General features: G+C 41.5%; 2 protein-coding genes across 9 annotated transcripts in view; both read right to left on the bottom strand.

The window, feature by feature from the left end:
* Positions 1-14,860, bottom strand: part of LOC137626954 (alpha-N-acetylgalactosaminidase-like) — a 219,820-nt gene that overhangs the window by 23,311 nt on the left and 181,649 nt on the right. For all 8 annotated transcript variants that reach the window (XM_068357955.1, XM_068357941.1, XM_068357972.1 and 5 more), the window contains one exon: positions 9,733-9,894. In XM_068357955.1, the coding sequence (XP_068214056.1) occupies positions 9,733-9,894 (162 nt within the window). The remainder of the gene's footprint in view (positions 1-9,732; positions 9,895-14,860) is intronic.
* On the bottom strand, positions 9,903-14,303 carry LOC137627005 (uncharacterized). Its single transcript, XM_068357988.1, has 2 exons — positions 12,710-14,303; positions 9,903-12,285 (listed from the first exon to the last, which is right to left on the bottom strand). The coding sequence occupies exon 1, from the start codon at positions 13,796-13,798 to the stop codon at positions 12,734-12,736; it is 1,065 nt and encodes a 354-aa protein (XP_068214089.1). The 5' UTR covers positions 13,799-14,303; the 3' UTR covers positions 9,903-12,285; positions 12,710-12,733.

Raw genomic sequence — 14,860 nt, forward strand, 5'->3', positions numbered from 1 at the left:
AGAGACCCAAGGTAAGGATTAGAAGATGATCCAGGATTATTGTAATGAACTCCTGGTCTCAGCTCATTAACTCTTGCTTCTGAGGTTAAATCTATTAAAAATATGACTTGTTGCCAAAGTTCTTTAAGGGAGATGGAAGAATTATGTAACTTAGCCAAAAACTCAAACACCCTATCCAGAGACCCATATGCTGTACAACAAGAATTGTTAGAGATAGTCTATGCAAGGCAAAATACTGGGTAATCTTATGAAACATGTCCGAGTCTGAATATTGTACACGTCAAATCCATGATTGAGAGGTTCTCTTAAGATCAATTTATATGACAATATAGTTGATGGCTACAGCTTTCTATCCTCAAAGAACTTGACCAGAAAGGAAGCCAAGAAGTCCGAGTTTATCCGACGAAGTAACTTAAAACTATAAAAGCACTGTGAGAGTTCAGACCTCTGCCACATCAACTTATTTCTTGAAACCAGTTCGCCTTTCCCACAATCAATTTAGACCGTTGGTATATTTGAAGTCTGTGTGACAACTATCAGCGAACTTGGAGTTAGGGTTAGGGTTAATTAAGTCAACCTTTTTCTCGACCTTGACCTTTAACATAGGACTTTCAAAATTGAATCACTTCCACATCTCAACATATCAATTAATCCCTCAAAGTTTCACTACTCTATGAGTAAAATTATGGCCAAGAAGTTGTTCACAAACAAACAAATAGACAAAACAAGGGAATAAATATAACCGCCTGCCACCTTTGTTAGCAGAGTTAAAACACAGGTATGAAAAATATTGAACTCATTTGCCCTCAGAAAACGGATTTTGAAGCGAAGCGAAAAATCTATTTTTTGGTGAGATGGCAATGTCATCCTGATGGAAGGTTCCTAATGGTAGCTTTCTAAGGGATATTTGGCTACAGTGATATTCCCAGAGAATTGACCTTTAGGTCTCCAGAATTCTAACTCCTGGCGTGAATATCCTTAAAATTTCTCTTAAGGATATCGCATAATATCAGGGGACGTATATCTTGATACGACACATAGCAATCTTCTCCCCAAATAGCGTTTTCGCTTCGAGGGGGAAGTGGCAAAAACAGAAGGGGAGCCGTTATCAAGGTTACCCTTCCTCCCGTACTACTACGAGTATCCAAGATGGCCTTCATTCCTTGTAGCACTGAGCATGGTGCTACAGATACAGTGGTTTTGGGAGGGATCTTGCCCAAGCCTTTTTCATGGAAAATGAGGGCGGGTCCATCAAAACGACATGGCCATCTCACCCAAAAATAGATTTTTCGCTTTGCTTCAAAATCCGTTTTTTGGGCTCAAGCCACGTCGTCCTGATGGAAGTTTACCAGAGAATTACTAGAAAGTACTGTATCTGTGGATTTTCATAGGTGCCTTAACCTTGGGACAATTTTTTCTATGGTCATCCAGACCATTGAGACATATGACGTTACCGTTATACGTCATTACTCCTAATCATGTACCATGTTAGGGCTTCCTGCTCCCTGTAGGGAAGAGTCATAATAGACAGTAGAAAAGGGGTCTCAAGGTTTGCACATATTGTAGGAACAAACATAAGTATCAACTAGATACACAAGTGTCTCACGGTTTGTATATATTGTCGGAACAATAGCTACCAACTCAATTCATTGTTTGTAAGCATACAATAATATGAGGTTCACTTAGGTAAATAAGTAAAAGAACTCTGGCTACTTTATATTGTTCTAATTGTGGGGCGAAATAAGACGCAATTACACTTTACAGTACTAGACATTTATTTGCGATAAATGAATAAAATTAAAATAAGTGTAACATTAAGAGAATTATACATCCAACTTTATACAGAAAAGTTTTCTACTTGAAAGGGAAGATATGATTAGTGCCACTATGAATATTGAAAATTTTGATAAAATTTTCTGTAAATGTTTTATATTATCAACACTGTGTACAAGTACACACGGCACAAGTGTTATCTGTATAATTCTACACCTGAGATTTTGAACACTCACTTATAAGTATTGCACTGGAAGGAGTCAACACCTTTTCACCCTAATTGACAGTCCCAGTCAATTCACTATTCATCGCAGCACTAGACAACCTGCCACCACCACATAATGCTTCAGTTCGTGCACTTGCTTCGCATAATGTTTATAGAACACTCTGGATGACTTCCATCCAGTATATGAGCGAAGATGCTCAAAGTCCATATCCTGAAAAAAGTTCAGTGATGAAGCAACTTTCCTTGGATCAGGACCTGCGGATGTACTGTCAGGATCCGCTCTGTGAATGAAGTAGGTGAGCTTCGCCCTTAGTTGTGTTAGGGATAAGTTTGATTCTGAAGTTTCTCCTTTAAAGAGCTGTCCTCCCCTGAAGTGTGAAGTTCTTCGAAGATAGACTTTTAGACATTCTACTGGACACAGAGAGACATCTTCCTTCAGAGGGCAGATTCCCCAGGAACCCCCATCTCTTAGTGGGTAGCTCATTTTTGGCGAGAAAAGTTGGATCAGGAAAAAATTCAGTTCTCCCACTTCTGTGAACTGAATATGGCCCTCATTTCTGGATAGGGCCACTATTTCACTAATTCTAGCCCCTGAGGCTATAGCGAACAGAAAAATAACTATTTGGGTTAGATCCTTAGGAAAACAATCTTCATCGTTCACAGTTGAAGCATAATGTAGGACCTTGTCCAAGGACTATGAAATGGGCTTCGGAGGGGCTGTAGGCCTAAGTCTAGCACATGCCTTCGGGATCTTGTTAAAGATTTCGTTCGTCAGGTCCACTTGGAAGGCGTATCGAAGAGGTCTAGTCAGGGCCGACTTACACGTAGTTATCGTGTTGGCTGCCAGACCTTGTTCATGAAGGTGGATAAAGGACAGACAAAAGTCTATTGAGATTTCTTTCGGTCCTTTTGCTTTAACAAAAGCAACCCACTTTTTCCAAGACGATTGATATTGTCTTCTAGTTGACTTGGACTTGTATTCTTCTAAGAAGTCTATACTGCCTTTTGAGATCCCAAATATTTTCTTAACCGCTAAAGCGAGAAAATCATGTGATGAAGGTTTTGGGTTCTCTGTGATGAAGCAAAGACAGTCGACTTATGAACCCGTTGAGATAGTGCTGGGTTCGGTACAGGGACCAGCCTCAGCTTCAATTCGATTATCAGAGGGAACCAGTTGCTCTTGGGCCACTTGGGAGCCACTAGAGCTGCCGTTCCTCGGAAGGATTTCAGCTTGTTGAGGACCTTCAGCAGGAGATTGGTCGGAGGGAACAGGTAAATCCGAGTCCATGTTCCAACTGAGGGACATGGCGTCCGTTGCCTCCGCTAGAGGTTCCTCGTATGGGGCTACATATCGAGGTAGTTTCTTGTTGTTGCTCGTGGCGAAGAGGTCGATCTGCAGTTCCGGGACTTGCTGCAAGATGAAGAAGAATGAGTCTGCGTCTAGGGACCATTCTGACTCTATTGGCTTAAGCCTGGATAGAGCGTCCGCTGTCACATTACGGAACCCTTGAAGGTGAACTGCTGATAAGTGCCATCTCTTCTTTTCCGCTAGACGGAAGATGGCTAATATCACATGGTTGATACGGGGCGATCTCGAGCCTTGTCGGTTTAGACATCTCATTATCACTTCGCTGTCCAAGATCAGCCTTATGTGGGCTGATCTGCGAGGGGAGAGTTTTTTCAACGTCAATAAGACTGTTATGGCCTCCAGAATATTGATGTGAAAGGTCTTGAACAGAGAAGACCAAGTCCCTTGGACTTTCCTTTGATGGGAATGACCTCCCCATCCTTACGTCGAGGCATCCGTGTGGATGGTCACCGATGGTGGAGGTGGTTTTGCAAGGGTACAGTCCTCTTTATGTTCTTGGCCTTCGACCACGGCTTGAGAAGTGATCGTAGTAAGGTCGGTATCGGTCTTTTTAGATCTCTTCGAGCGTTTGATGCATATCTTCTCCAGCCTCCTGATGCATCTTTCAGCTGCGCTCTTAGCACTGGGTCTCTTACTGCTGCGAACTGGAGAGAGCCTAGTAATCTTTCCTGTTGGCGTCTTGAGATCCTGTCTGATTTCAGTAGTCTCTTGACAGACCTCGCAATCTCTCTCCTCTTCCCTGGGGGAATGGAGAGACGGTGTGACTTCAAGTTCCAATGGATTCCCAGCCATTGAAACTCCTGAGCTGGAGAGTCGAGACTTCTTGAAGTTGATCTTGAATCCCAGATGTTCCAGGAACTGGATCACTTTCTTGGATGCTTGCAGACAAGCTGTCCTGGATGCTGCCCAAACCAGCCAGTCGTCCAGGTACGCTGCTACCTGAACACCTTCTAGGCGTAGTTGTTGAATGACTGCCTCTGCAAGTTTCGTGAAGATCCTTGGGGCTATGTTTAGTCCGAAGGGCATGGCTCTGAAGACATACTTTTTCTTCTGTAGCTTGAATCCTAGGTAGGAGGAGAGGGGGCGGCTGACTAGGAGATGCCAATAAGCCTCTGCCAGGTCTATTGAGACTGTGTACGCCCCTTTTGGTAACAGGGTCCTTATGTGCTGAAGGGTTAACATCCTGAACTTGTTGTTCTCGATGAACTTGTTGAGTGGCGACAAGTCCAGAATGACTGAGTTTGTCCGAGTCCTTCTTGGGAACACAAAACAGCCTTCCCTGGAATTTGATGGACTTTGCTCTCCTTATTACCGGTTTGCTCAAGAATTCTAGGGTATATTCTTTCAATGAGGGGGTGGAGTGTTGGAAGAACTGAGGAAATGATGGTGGAGGCTTGCTCCAGCTCCATCCAAGTTCTTGATTAGGCTGTGGGTCCAAGGATTGCAGGTACAGCGATCCTGGAAGTGTTGGAGTCTCCCTCCTACCTGAAGCATCTCATTGCTTCGATTGTCCAGAGGATTTACCTCCCTGACCGCGTCCTCCCTTACCTCGTGAGGGGTGTCTTGAGGAGCCCCGTCTGGAGCCTCTACCTTTGGGACGAAAGGTAGTGGCTTGCCTCTCAAACGCAGGATTGAATGCTGGTGACTGGGCAACCAGCTGCTGAGGCACCACTTGGAATGTGGTTTGTGGTTGTGCAACCACTTGGGGCACCGCGGTCATGGTGACTGTGGGATGTTGTTGGCCAGGCCGAGAGGGTAGTCTGGGCTTCTTAGTCTTCCTTTTAGGTTGGAGACCCACATCCGGGGAAGACTTCCTTTTTGATGAGATGCCCCACTTCTGGAGGTTCCTATTCTCCGTGGCGGCTCTATCAACTACCTCCTTGACCATTTCATTTGGGAAGAGGTCTTTACCCCAGATATTGGAAGATATCAGCTTTCTGGGTTCGTGTTTCACTGTTGCAGCAGCAAACACGAACTCTCTATATACTTTCCTAGCCTTCATAAAGCCATACAGGTCCCTGACTAAGGTGGCCATATGCATTTTGGCCATGACCATGTTCATGTCTGGGGTGCTTTTTTGGCCTGCACACATCTCCATGCAGTTCTGTAGGGATAGGGATGCCGCAAGTCTCTCCTTTGTCTATTGCTCCCTACGCAAGAGAAAGTCTGACAGTTTCGGTAGATTTTCGCTGAACTGTCGTCCCGCGATATCTGCATCCAACTTCCCTACTGAGAAGGTTAGGTGGACTTCTTTCCATTCCTTATCCTCCATAGGCAGGGCTAACGACAGAAGTCTACACTCCTCTAGTGTAGGGCAAGATTTGCCTGCCTCCACTGCCTTGGCAACAGCTTTAAAAGCCTTCGATATAGAGGGGAAGGCTAATGAAGCAGGAGCAAGAAAGGTAGGATGCTTCTTGCTCAAGGCGGACACTTTCGAGTTCGTGTAGCCCGCCTTCTTCAGGTTGCTCGACAAGAGAGCCTGTGCCTTGTCGTGGTCGAATACCATGACCTCCTTGGGTTCTGTCTCCTCTCTTGACGCTGGCTCCTGCTTCAATCGGATGAAGCAGTCTGGGTAAGCATTATAGCTTGGCCAGAACTGGATGTCGTCTAAGGGGACGGCTCCCATCTTCTCCGATATGTAGAGTTTGCCATTAGTAATTGGCATAACATCCGTATACCTCCAGCGAATGATTTCGGAGCAGGGTGGGTGGTCTTGGACTCTGGGTTTCTTGTATAACCCTCGGGAGGCGGTGAGTCGAGCTTCAAGGAGCTCTCTCTCGAGTTTCGCTTCCCTAGCTTCGCCTTGCTTGCGAATACTCTCCATCAGGGCCGTAAGATGGGCCAGTGCCTGGCTCATATCACCTGATGGAGGGGTAGAAGTGGACGATGTTGAGGGTAACGGCTCTGGTGTCGGCACAGACAGAAGGAACTCCGACTCGACTTCATTTTCCGGAGGTAGAGTAGACTCCTCCTCTGGATCATCTTTCAATAGATCCTTTTCAGTGTCCGAGTAGACTTCAGACATCCTTTCCTCCTGGTGGATGTCCTTGCCTTGCAACGCCTCACTGACATCCGTCTCGATGGCAATCTGGACACAGGGAGGTCTGGGTCGTGCTTGGGGTACGATAGCACCACTACCCGCTTTCGGGAACAGCAGGTTACGCATCCTTTCATTAGGCAGGTACGGTCCTGGAGAGTTCTTTTGGAACCCTCGTACCCATTTGCATAGCTTTTCTCGCGCTGCATACCCTCGTACCCATTCGCGTAGCTTTTCTCGCGCTGCATCCCTCGACTTCGTTGACTTGGGGTCGTCGAAACCTTCGGTCACCAATTTCTGGCAGATGCTGCAGTTTTGGGGGTCCCAGTACCGCAGGGTTTTGTTGGTGATGATGCAGGGGGCATGAGACCTGCACACTTTGTGACCACAGAAGTTCCTACTCCTGTGGTTACAGAAGATCACATCGCACTTGATTTGGTCCTCCATTAAAGAAAGGAAAATTAAATGAGTATGCGGTTGTTTATCTCACATGATAAACAATTTATGCAAATTATTAATATTTTAACCATTATAGCTTAGGATAGTAAGCTAGAAGGGAAAATATTAAACACACATTTGTGTCTCCTGTCAAGCCAATTGCTGTGACCTCCCCCAAAATTAAAGTTAGAGAATTTCCTTATCAAGGCAAACTCAAAGAGAAGGGTTCTAACCTCTAGGGATAGAATAAGTGTATACTAACACCGACCCTTCTTAAATTCTTTAATATTGCGGGGTAAGTTGTTAACTGATTAACTATCAGTGTATTGAAGGAAATCTTTCCTTTCAATATAGGATTGGTCTCAAAAATAGACTGTGCAAGGATACACAAAGTATGTTGGAAAATAACTACAGTATAATATATACTATAGTTTTCTGTCTGAAGTATATACTATACTGCAAATATACTGGCTACTGTATAATCATATACTGTAGTTCAGCCGCTATGTTGCCGGCTAGGCTACCACCTGGCGGCACGATCCGGCCGGCATATCGCCGGCTGGGTAGTACCTGGTGGCACCGGTCCAGCCGGCAGCATACCTGGCGGCACTAGCTGACAGAGAGAGAGAAAGCATGGAGTGAAGGGCTACCTTATTAAAATGTATGTTTACAATAATAAGGGTGTAAGTACTCAACCTTACAGCCTTCCTCCAGAATGAGGGTTCAAATGGAAGGGGAGAATGCATCATTCAAGCTTCCACCCAGCCACAAGATCCGTTGCCGGTCGCTGCCGGTTTTAGAGATGTGGATGGCAGTCCAAGGGAGGACTGAAGAACACTCAACAGTAGAGGGGTCTCCTACTGGCAGCCGTCACAGCCAGCACAACCTTTCCTGGAGCCTTGCGTCCATAAGGGAAAGACTGAGTGACTATACAGCTGCTTATGTAGGAGCCTGGCCGGCACCACAATCTACCCGGCAAGCAGTGAGATTGTAGGATGATGGCCACAGGATTGCGATAGCTAGGCTATCACTAAAGGACTGAGAGGGGCAGGGAAAAGGGTCCTGTATCAAGTGTAGAAGGCGGCGGCAGGATTGCCGCCACTTCTACACAAGGGTGAAGCTTTGATTCAATATCGGCGCCATCCTAGGCGGCAGAAAATATCTATTCTTCAGCCTAGGGTCTGCTGAAACACGACTAGTCTTCTAGACCGCAGGGGAGAAGGTGGCGGCATCATACTACCACTTCAAGTGCGGTCTAGGGAGGCTTACCCTTCTATGCTTACAGCTTTAAGCCGGCAGGGGAGTGACTACTCACCCTGCTGCTCAGCCGCCGGCAGAAAGACTGAATACTCTGAGGTTCTGTCGAAAACCCGAGCCGGGATACTCGCCGGCAAGGGTGGGAGACAAAAACACTAGCCTAGTCAAGCCGGAGTGAACTACTCTATAGCAGGACCAAGATAGGGTTGTCGCCTATGGCGGCACTCAAGAGGGAAGGAGGGATTACCCTTAAATCTCCACAGGAGACGAGTATTGAGTTATATAACTAATTCTAGGAGATATACTAACTCCCGTTAAATTGATAAACGATACACGAGGTTAAACAGGGATAATGGGTGAAAGTATACTAAAGCGCATAGGCTAGGTAGCCTAGCGCAGGCGAGATCTCGGTTACCTAAATCGCCGAAACTCTAACGTATACGATCAACATAGGGAAGAGGAAATTTGTATGCATATATATATCTTTACTAGTATAATTGTGCCTAAATAGCTTTCATAATTTATAAATGCTATTATAACCGGGAATGTCGTTCTGCTGACTAAATAACACATACATAACGAACGACAGCGCCCATGGCGCCTCCGGTGACCGGCCAAGCTCCATAACACATTAAATTAATTTCACTGTGAAGCAGGAGCTAAAATTTATACACTGTAAAGAATAAATACTCAACTTTCCAGAGGCAGAAGAAGCTGGAGATTGCATGATAATTCCTCTCAATAACGATAAAAAACGTTAGATCAACAGGGAAAACAACTGTCCGCAATCGCTACAGAATTAGGAATGAGCGCCATCTTGGATATTCGTAGTAGTACGGGAGGAAGGGTAACCTTAATAATGGCTCCCCTTCTGTTTTTGCCACTCTTCCCCCTCGAAACGAAAACACTATTCGGGGTGAAATACGTCCCCTGATATTATGCGATATCCTTAAGAGAAATTTTAAGGAAATTCGCGCCAGGAGTTAAAATTCTAAAGGTCAATTCTCTGGGAATATCACTGTAGCCAAATATCCCTTAGAAAGCTACCAATAGGAACCTTTCCTCAGGACAACATGGCTTGAGCCCAAAAACCCATGATATCAAGAGGATTCTACTATACAGTATAGATTTGCATATATTTCTCTATAAATCTGTGATGTACTGAGGAAGTGATAGGTGAACTGCAATATGGCAAGAGTTTAATGTACTGTATGTGTGTAAGTAATAAAAAGTTATTAATGGTGGTGATGCTTGTTCTTAAGTAGTAAAAGCATGTCTAGGCTAAATTGTACTTTGACCCAGTTTAACTTTTGAGAAAATTACTACTTATCAGAGGATCCTTACTGTTCTTACCTATGCAAGATAACTTAACCTCATATCCTAAACCTATTTGTACGATTATCAGTTGCATTTTAGAATTACCTTTTTCTGTCTTTCTATATATTTTTTTTCATATCTTGCCTACACTCTTGATTGAAGTTTACATTTTTCAACCTATATCAAATATATTTTACATTTGCTAAGAGATTGCTATAATAAAAACTATAGTTTCCTCAATAAACTTCTTTAGTTTAGTCTCCTGTTGAAGACAATCATAAGCATAAAAAGTTAACAATCAAAGAACACACATACCATATCTGGGTCATTCCAGTGGCCAGGTCCAGCATTGGGAACTATTTCATCTTGATTATCTCCATAGTAGTCAATGATTCTTTGTACAGATTCCCATGAATCTTGAATATCATCAAAGTTTCTCCATAAGTTGCAAGTCTGAATGATGGAGGTGTAATTTGGCTGTAAAAGAAAAGCCTCAGTTACTAAAGAAATCTTATAATGGAAATATCTAGAAAGACAACCAAGCTGTAACAAATTTGATAATGGTTCAACAGTTTATAAAAATTTCCATTTTCTTTATACACACATCAAATAACTCACTTGTATTAACAGATTACTTATACTAATGAAGGATGGGACAGGATCCTGAAAGCCGAGGCTTTTTACATTGGTCTCGAAGAATTACTCATAGTGAAATTACATTAAATTCCACAAAAGGTGTTCTGACCACTTATTTTGGCTCTAATTGTACGAAAATCGTGGATTGATTTCTTTCTTCTATGGTAAACGAATCACCGTTCGCAATTGTCTTTAATGAAAAATTAGGAAAAATTTATCTTCAAACCTTATTTTAACCTTATCACATATAAAGTTTTCTCAGAGTTTATTATTGAAATCAAAATAATAGAAGTGTAAATCCTTAAAATAATAGGCATCTAACCATAAACAGTACAGTATACAAGTTTTGTAGAATGTAATAGAGAAGATGCTTAATTTTTTGTTTACAAAATAGCTCATGTGATTACAACATTTGTAAATGTCCTACTGCATTATCATAATTTAGAATAAATACACATAAGTATACCTAGAGGGTATGTAAAGGAATAAGATATACGTATAAAATAGTTTTACTGTCGTATTCAGAACCTTTATATTTTTCATCACATTTTCCAAAAGCCAGAAAAGTTTACTATTTTTTTCTGGTTAGGAGAAATAAATTTCATATACAATAATGTAACCCTCCACCATATGAACATCAACCTTACTGGCTTAAACCCATATGAGCATGTGCAAATATAATACAGAAATTATATTACATAAACATTTTGAATTATGGCTGAATTTCAAACCTCCCACATAAGCGGTAGGTCAGTTTCCCATACTAGCACTTGCAGTGCGCTGAACTTTCTCCCACACTTGTCGATATCTACCTCAGTCATGTATCTAGTGTCTAAAGAAGTATCTATCTTAATTCAAGCCAAGCAGTTATTCCCTTGCGTAAAAAAAAATCTTATGGGGAGCAACTCTGCTCATTGAAACCATATATCACTGTAGTTAAATATAACCTAGGAAGCTACCCTAAAGGAACTTCCATCAGGACGCCATGGCTACCTCACCCAAAAATAGATTTTTCGCTTCGCTTAAAATCCGTTTTTGGGGTAATTTCAAACAATCTAATTTTTTGTTTTGAAACCAATTTTCAACATTCAAAAATAATTTATAAGACAATTTTATTAGAAACTTTTTTAAAGAACAGATTTGTTATCAGACCTCATTTTCTTATTTGTATTCATTTTAAATATTGACAATGTTGGTAAAGATTAGGCTACCATTCGTCATAAATTAGTTTCAGTAATTTTGCAAATCCCTTCGAAAGGTTTTCAGAATATAAAATTTCCTATCTTTTCATATATAATGGTAAATATTCGTTCAAAAACAAAAAGGTTGTTTAGACTTTTCTCTGAAAATCTCATGTTTTGAGATATCGGCTGTCAAAGTTTTTTTTTATAGAAATCGTCTGATTAACTTTATTAAGGGTTAGTTTGGGGTTACTCATCATATTATTTACTAAGTACTGTAGTGGTGAGCCCCTTCCCTCAAATCTTGAAATATATAGGCTACTCTTTATGTACCAAATTCCCACTCATGAGTAAGACAGTAATAGCATAAACAGTAGACCCCCGGGGTACGGCGTTCCCAGCTTACGTTTTTTTCACGTTACGGTGTGGAATACGATGTTTTTTCGTCCCCTCGTTACGACATTTTCCCCACCTTACGGCATCGAATTAGAAAATTCAAACTTGGCGGTTTTTACGCTTACAACTATGCGAGTCACTTGCCTATCACCACACTCATACGTCACTAAGAAGCTGGTATGCTATTAGTCGGTGTCACGGCATCACTAAGATACCGATACGCTATTGGCCGAAATCCCTCCCACAATGCCTGAGAGAGATGCTGCCTCTCTCTCTCTCTCTTTGTTAATCGCGAGCTCAGTTCAGAATCTCGAGTGTGTTTCAAAAAGACTTGATCTCGTGTGAGTGCTTTCGATATCGTATTTTTTGTGCATTTTAGTGCTTAATTCCAACTTTAATTCGTTAGCCATGGGTCCCAAGATTGCTAGTGATGTCGAGGACGGGGAGGGAGACTGAAGAAACGACAGCGGCAGAAATAAGGGAAGCTATCGGTTGGTATGAGAACCTTACGAGATTCATTGAAAAAAAAACACCCAGAAAAACTTCACACAGGTCGTCTTCTTCTGAAGAGTGGGGAATCTCTCACGCTTTTTTATGAAAAATGAAACTAATAGAGATATCTCTTTGAAACTTTATTCAGTAATAGAAATCATGCCTACTCACGTGTGTAGAAAGTTTCAAGAAGATTTATGATAAAGAAATGAAGAAAAAAAATAAAATTAACAAAAATATGCCAAATTTTCACTATTTTTTAAATTCAATAAACGTCAAAAAAAAATTTTTAAATGCAATTTTTTAAACTTCTAAACGATAGAGGAACTATTAATCTATAATTCTGCCAGTACAGAATATAAAAAAAAGTAAAAATTACTATATACAAAAAATGGTTGAAACTACACTTATTCGCTAAGTTGGAAATTTCTTACATTTTTCAAAAGCAAAAATATTTAAAAATAAAATTTGAAAAAAACTCTCTGGTAATATCAAAATTCGATCATTCACAGTTGCATTGAAGAAAACTGCATGTGAATATCTTAAAAAATAAGAATCTTGCATAAGTTTGAATGGTGAAAACTTACTTTTGAGTTATGGCCATTTAAAGTTCAGAATCCTCCCGCGGCGTACTCCATGTCCCGTTTCAGGTTCTGAATCCTCGTCTTCCTTCTGATAGGAGAATCCATTAATCTATCAAGCTGCTTCAAGTGCTTGGATACTGCAGTTGTGACCTCAATCCCAAGGCATTCAAATAAAGAGGATGAAGATGCCAAATAGCCGATGTTATACCTTGCAATAGCAGTTGCAACTGCAAAGTCCACCATTCTCTTATTTGCCCTCTGGTGCTTTGGGCATAAATTCCAAATTCTGTGGTGCAATGACTCGTTGCTATTTTGAGTTAGCCCTTTTAGACATTTCTTCATAAGGTCATCTGAGGTTAACCGTTCATATATTTGTTTCAGAAATGCTAACTCTTGTTTTCCCAACTTGAAATGAATTTTCATTGTATCGTGTGATGGTGGCACTTCATTATTTGCAAGGATCCTATTGTAAAAACACCACGAGTTTTTCCCTTTAGTACAAAGGTGATGCTGGGGGTTATCATCTGTAGACGAGCAATGAAAATAGGATGATAGTATTTCATTTCTCATCGCTTCAGCAGATGTCCCTATCATCATTTTCATTGAAACTGAGAAATAGTATTGCAGATGATTGATGACAACTTCAGTCAGTTTGCCACGCCCTTCCAAAGACAGCTTTCTCTTTTTCTTCGGGGGCAATGTTTCCTCAGGTTCATCATCTTCAACAAATTTTCTTTTACCCTCTCGTACGTTGAAACCAAAGCGTTTTGATACATAGTTTACGCACACTAACTTTTCAACCTGGCATTCAGTGCCATACGGCCCAGTGCCACCATTCATTGCCCTGAGAGAGGCATATGAGGAGCTGTCACCATCAGATATCATGTTTACATATCTCAGTTTATAATCTTTCGACCGTCCCCACATTTTAACAGCAGATTTTGCCTCCATCCCCCCCGATGACCCTTCGTAATTTTGCTCACAATCTGTGTCCAAGTGAGTGTCCATCCACTCCACATATTCAGCTTGTGAAATTTTACCCTTTTCCGTCAAATTCCGTTTTGCGTTGCACTGATCACAAATTTTGCTCATTACGTACTAGTCTATTACGTGACCTGTTTCTGATTCAATAACAGCACCCACTCCTAAATTAATTTTGTGTCCCCGACGGTGCCATGTCCCATCAAAACTAACAGCAACATCAGTCCACCCACCATCACTTTTTTCGCTGTTTTCCCGTATAACTTCATGAATTTGTTTCATTGTCGTACGAGCAACACCCTTTGCACATTCAGTAATATATTTTGCATACCTAATGAAAGTGGTTGAACTAAAATTTCGAAGCCCTAAAAAGGATACAAGTTTCTCCCCAGATATAGATCCCTTCCCTAATGACATACACCCATACACGAACATAATGGTCTGAGGATGGTAATTCTTTTTCTTCACTGCTCGGGTTTCTTTTGGTATTATTACAGTTTCATCCATTATGGGAAAGCTATTATAATAATATATTTCCCGAGTAAAGCAAGTCTTTTGTATTTCTGTAAAATATTATCTGTCGCAAATGCCTAGTTCTTTATATATCGACGATCAAACTCACGCTACTCATGTCTTCCTCCCAGATTTTTTCTAAGTCTGTTGTTATTGTTGACTGTGTCTTGTATTTGCTTAAATGAGCCCTGTAACCACTATAATCCGCAGACAAACTAGTCCACTATAAAGTCTTACACGTTTGGCCAATCACAGCGCCTATCCACTATGACGTCATACATGTTTGGCCAATCACAGCGCGACAATACATCATTTTTCCCATGCATTTCATTTCGTTCTTAGAAATGGAGGCAATAGCAAGCACGTCATCTCATGTTGCACAAGAAGTTGAAATTCCATCTTCTTGTCCTGACTGTTTCCTAACTTACAATGAATTTGTTGTAAGTTATTCGGGGAATATTGAAAACCTAGTGGATTTGTGCCAGACACACAATTTAATTTTACAAAATAAAAATTGTCCTGCATGTCAAGGAACCTTCCCAACGGCTTCACGTTTTCCTCAAAGCAGCAGCACATCTTGATGAACCAACAGTTTAAGGTAAGCTTCATTAATTTATAGAGTATATTATAATGGTGATAGTATAATGATGTATACAGCAG

The sequence above is a fragment of the Palaemon carinicauda genome, chromosome 2 (genome assembly GCF_036898095.1).
Source record: "Palaemon carinicauda isolate YSFRI2023 chromosome 2, ASM3689809v2, whole genome shotgun sequence".
NCBI lineage: Eukaryota > Metazoa > Arthropoda > Malacostraca > Decapoda > Palaemonidae > Palaemon > Palaemon carinicauda.

Bases quoted from the DNA above. Each gene is read 5' to 3' on its own strand.
- LOC137627005 (XM_068357988.1), bottom strand. From the start codon at position 13,798: ATGAGCAAAATTTGTGATCAGTGCAACGCAAAACGGAATTTGACGGAA.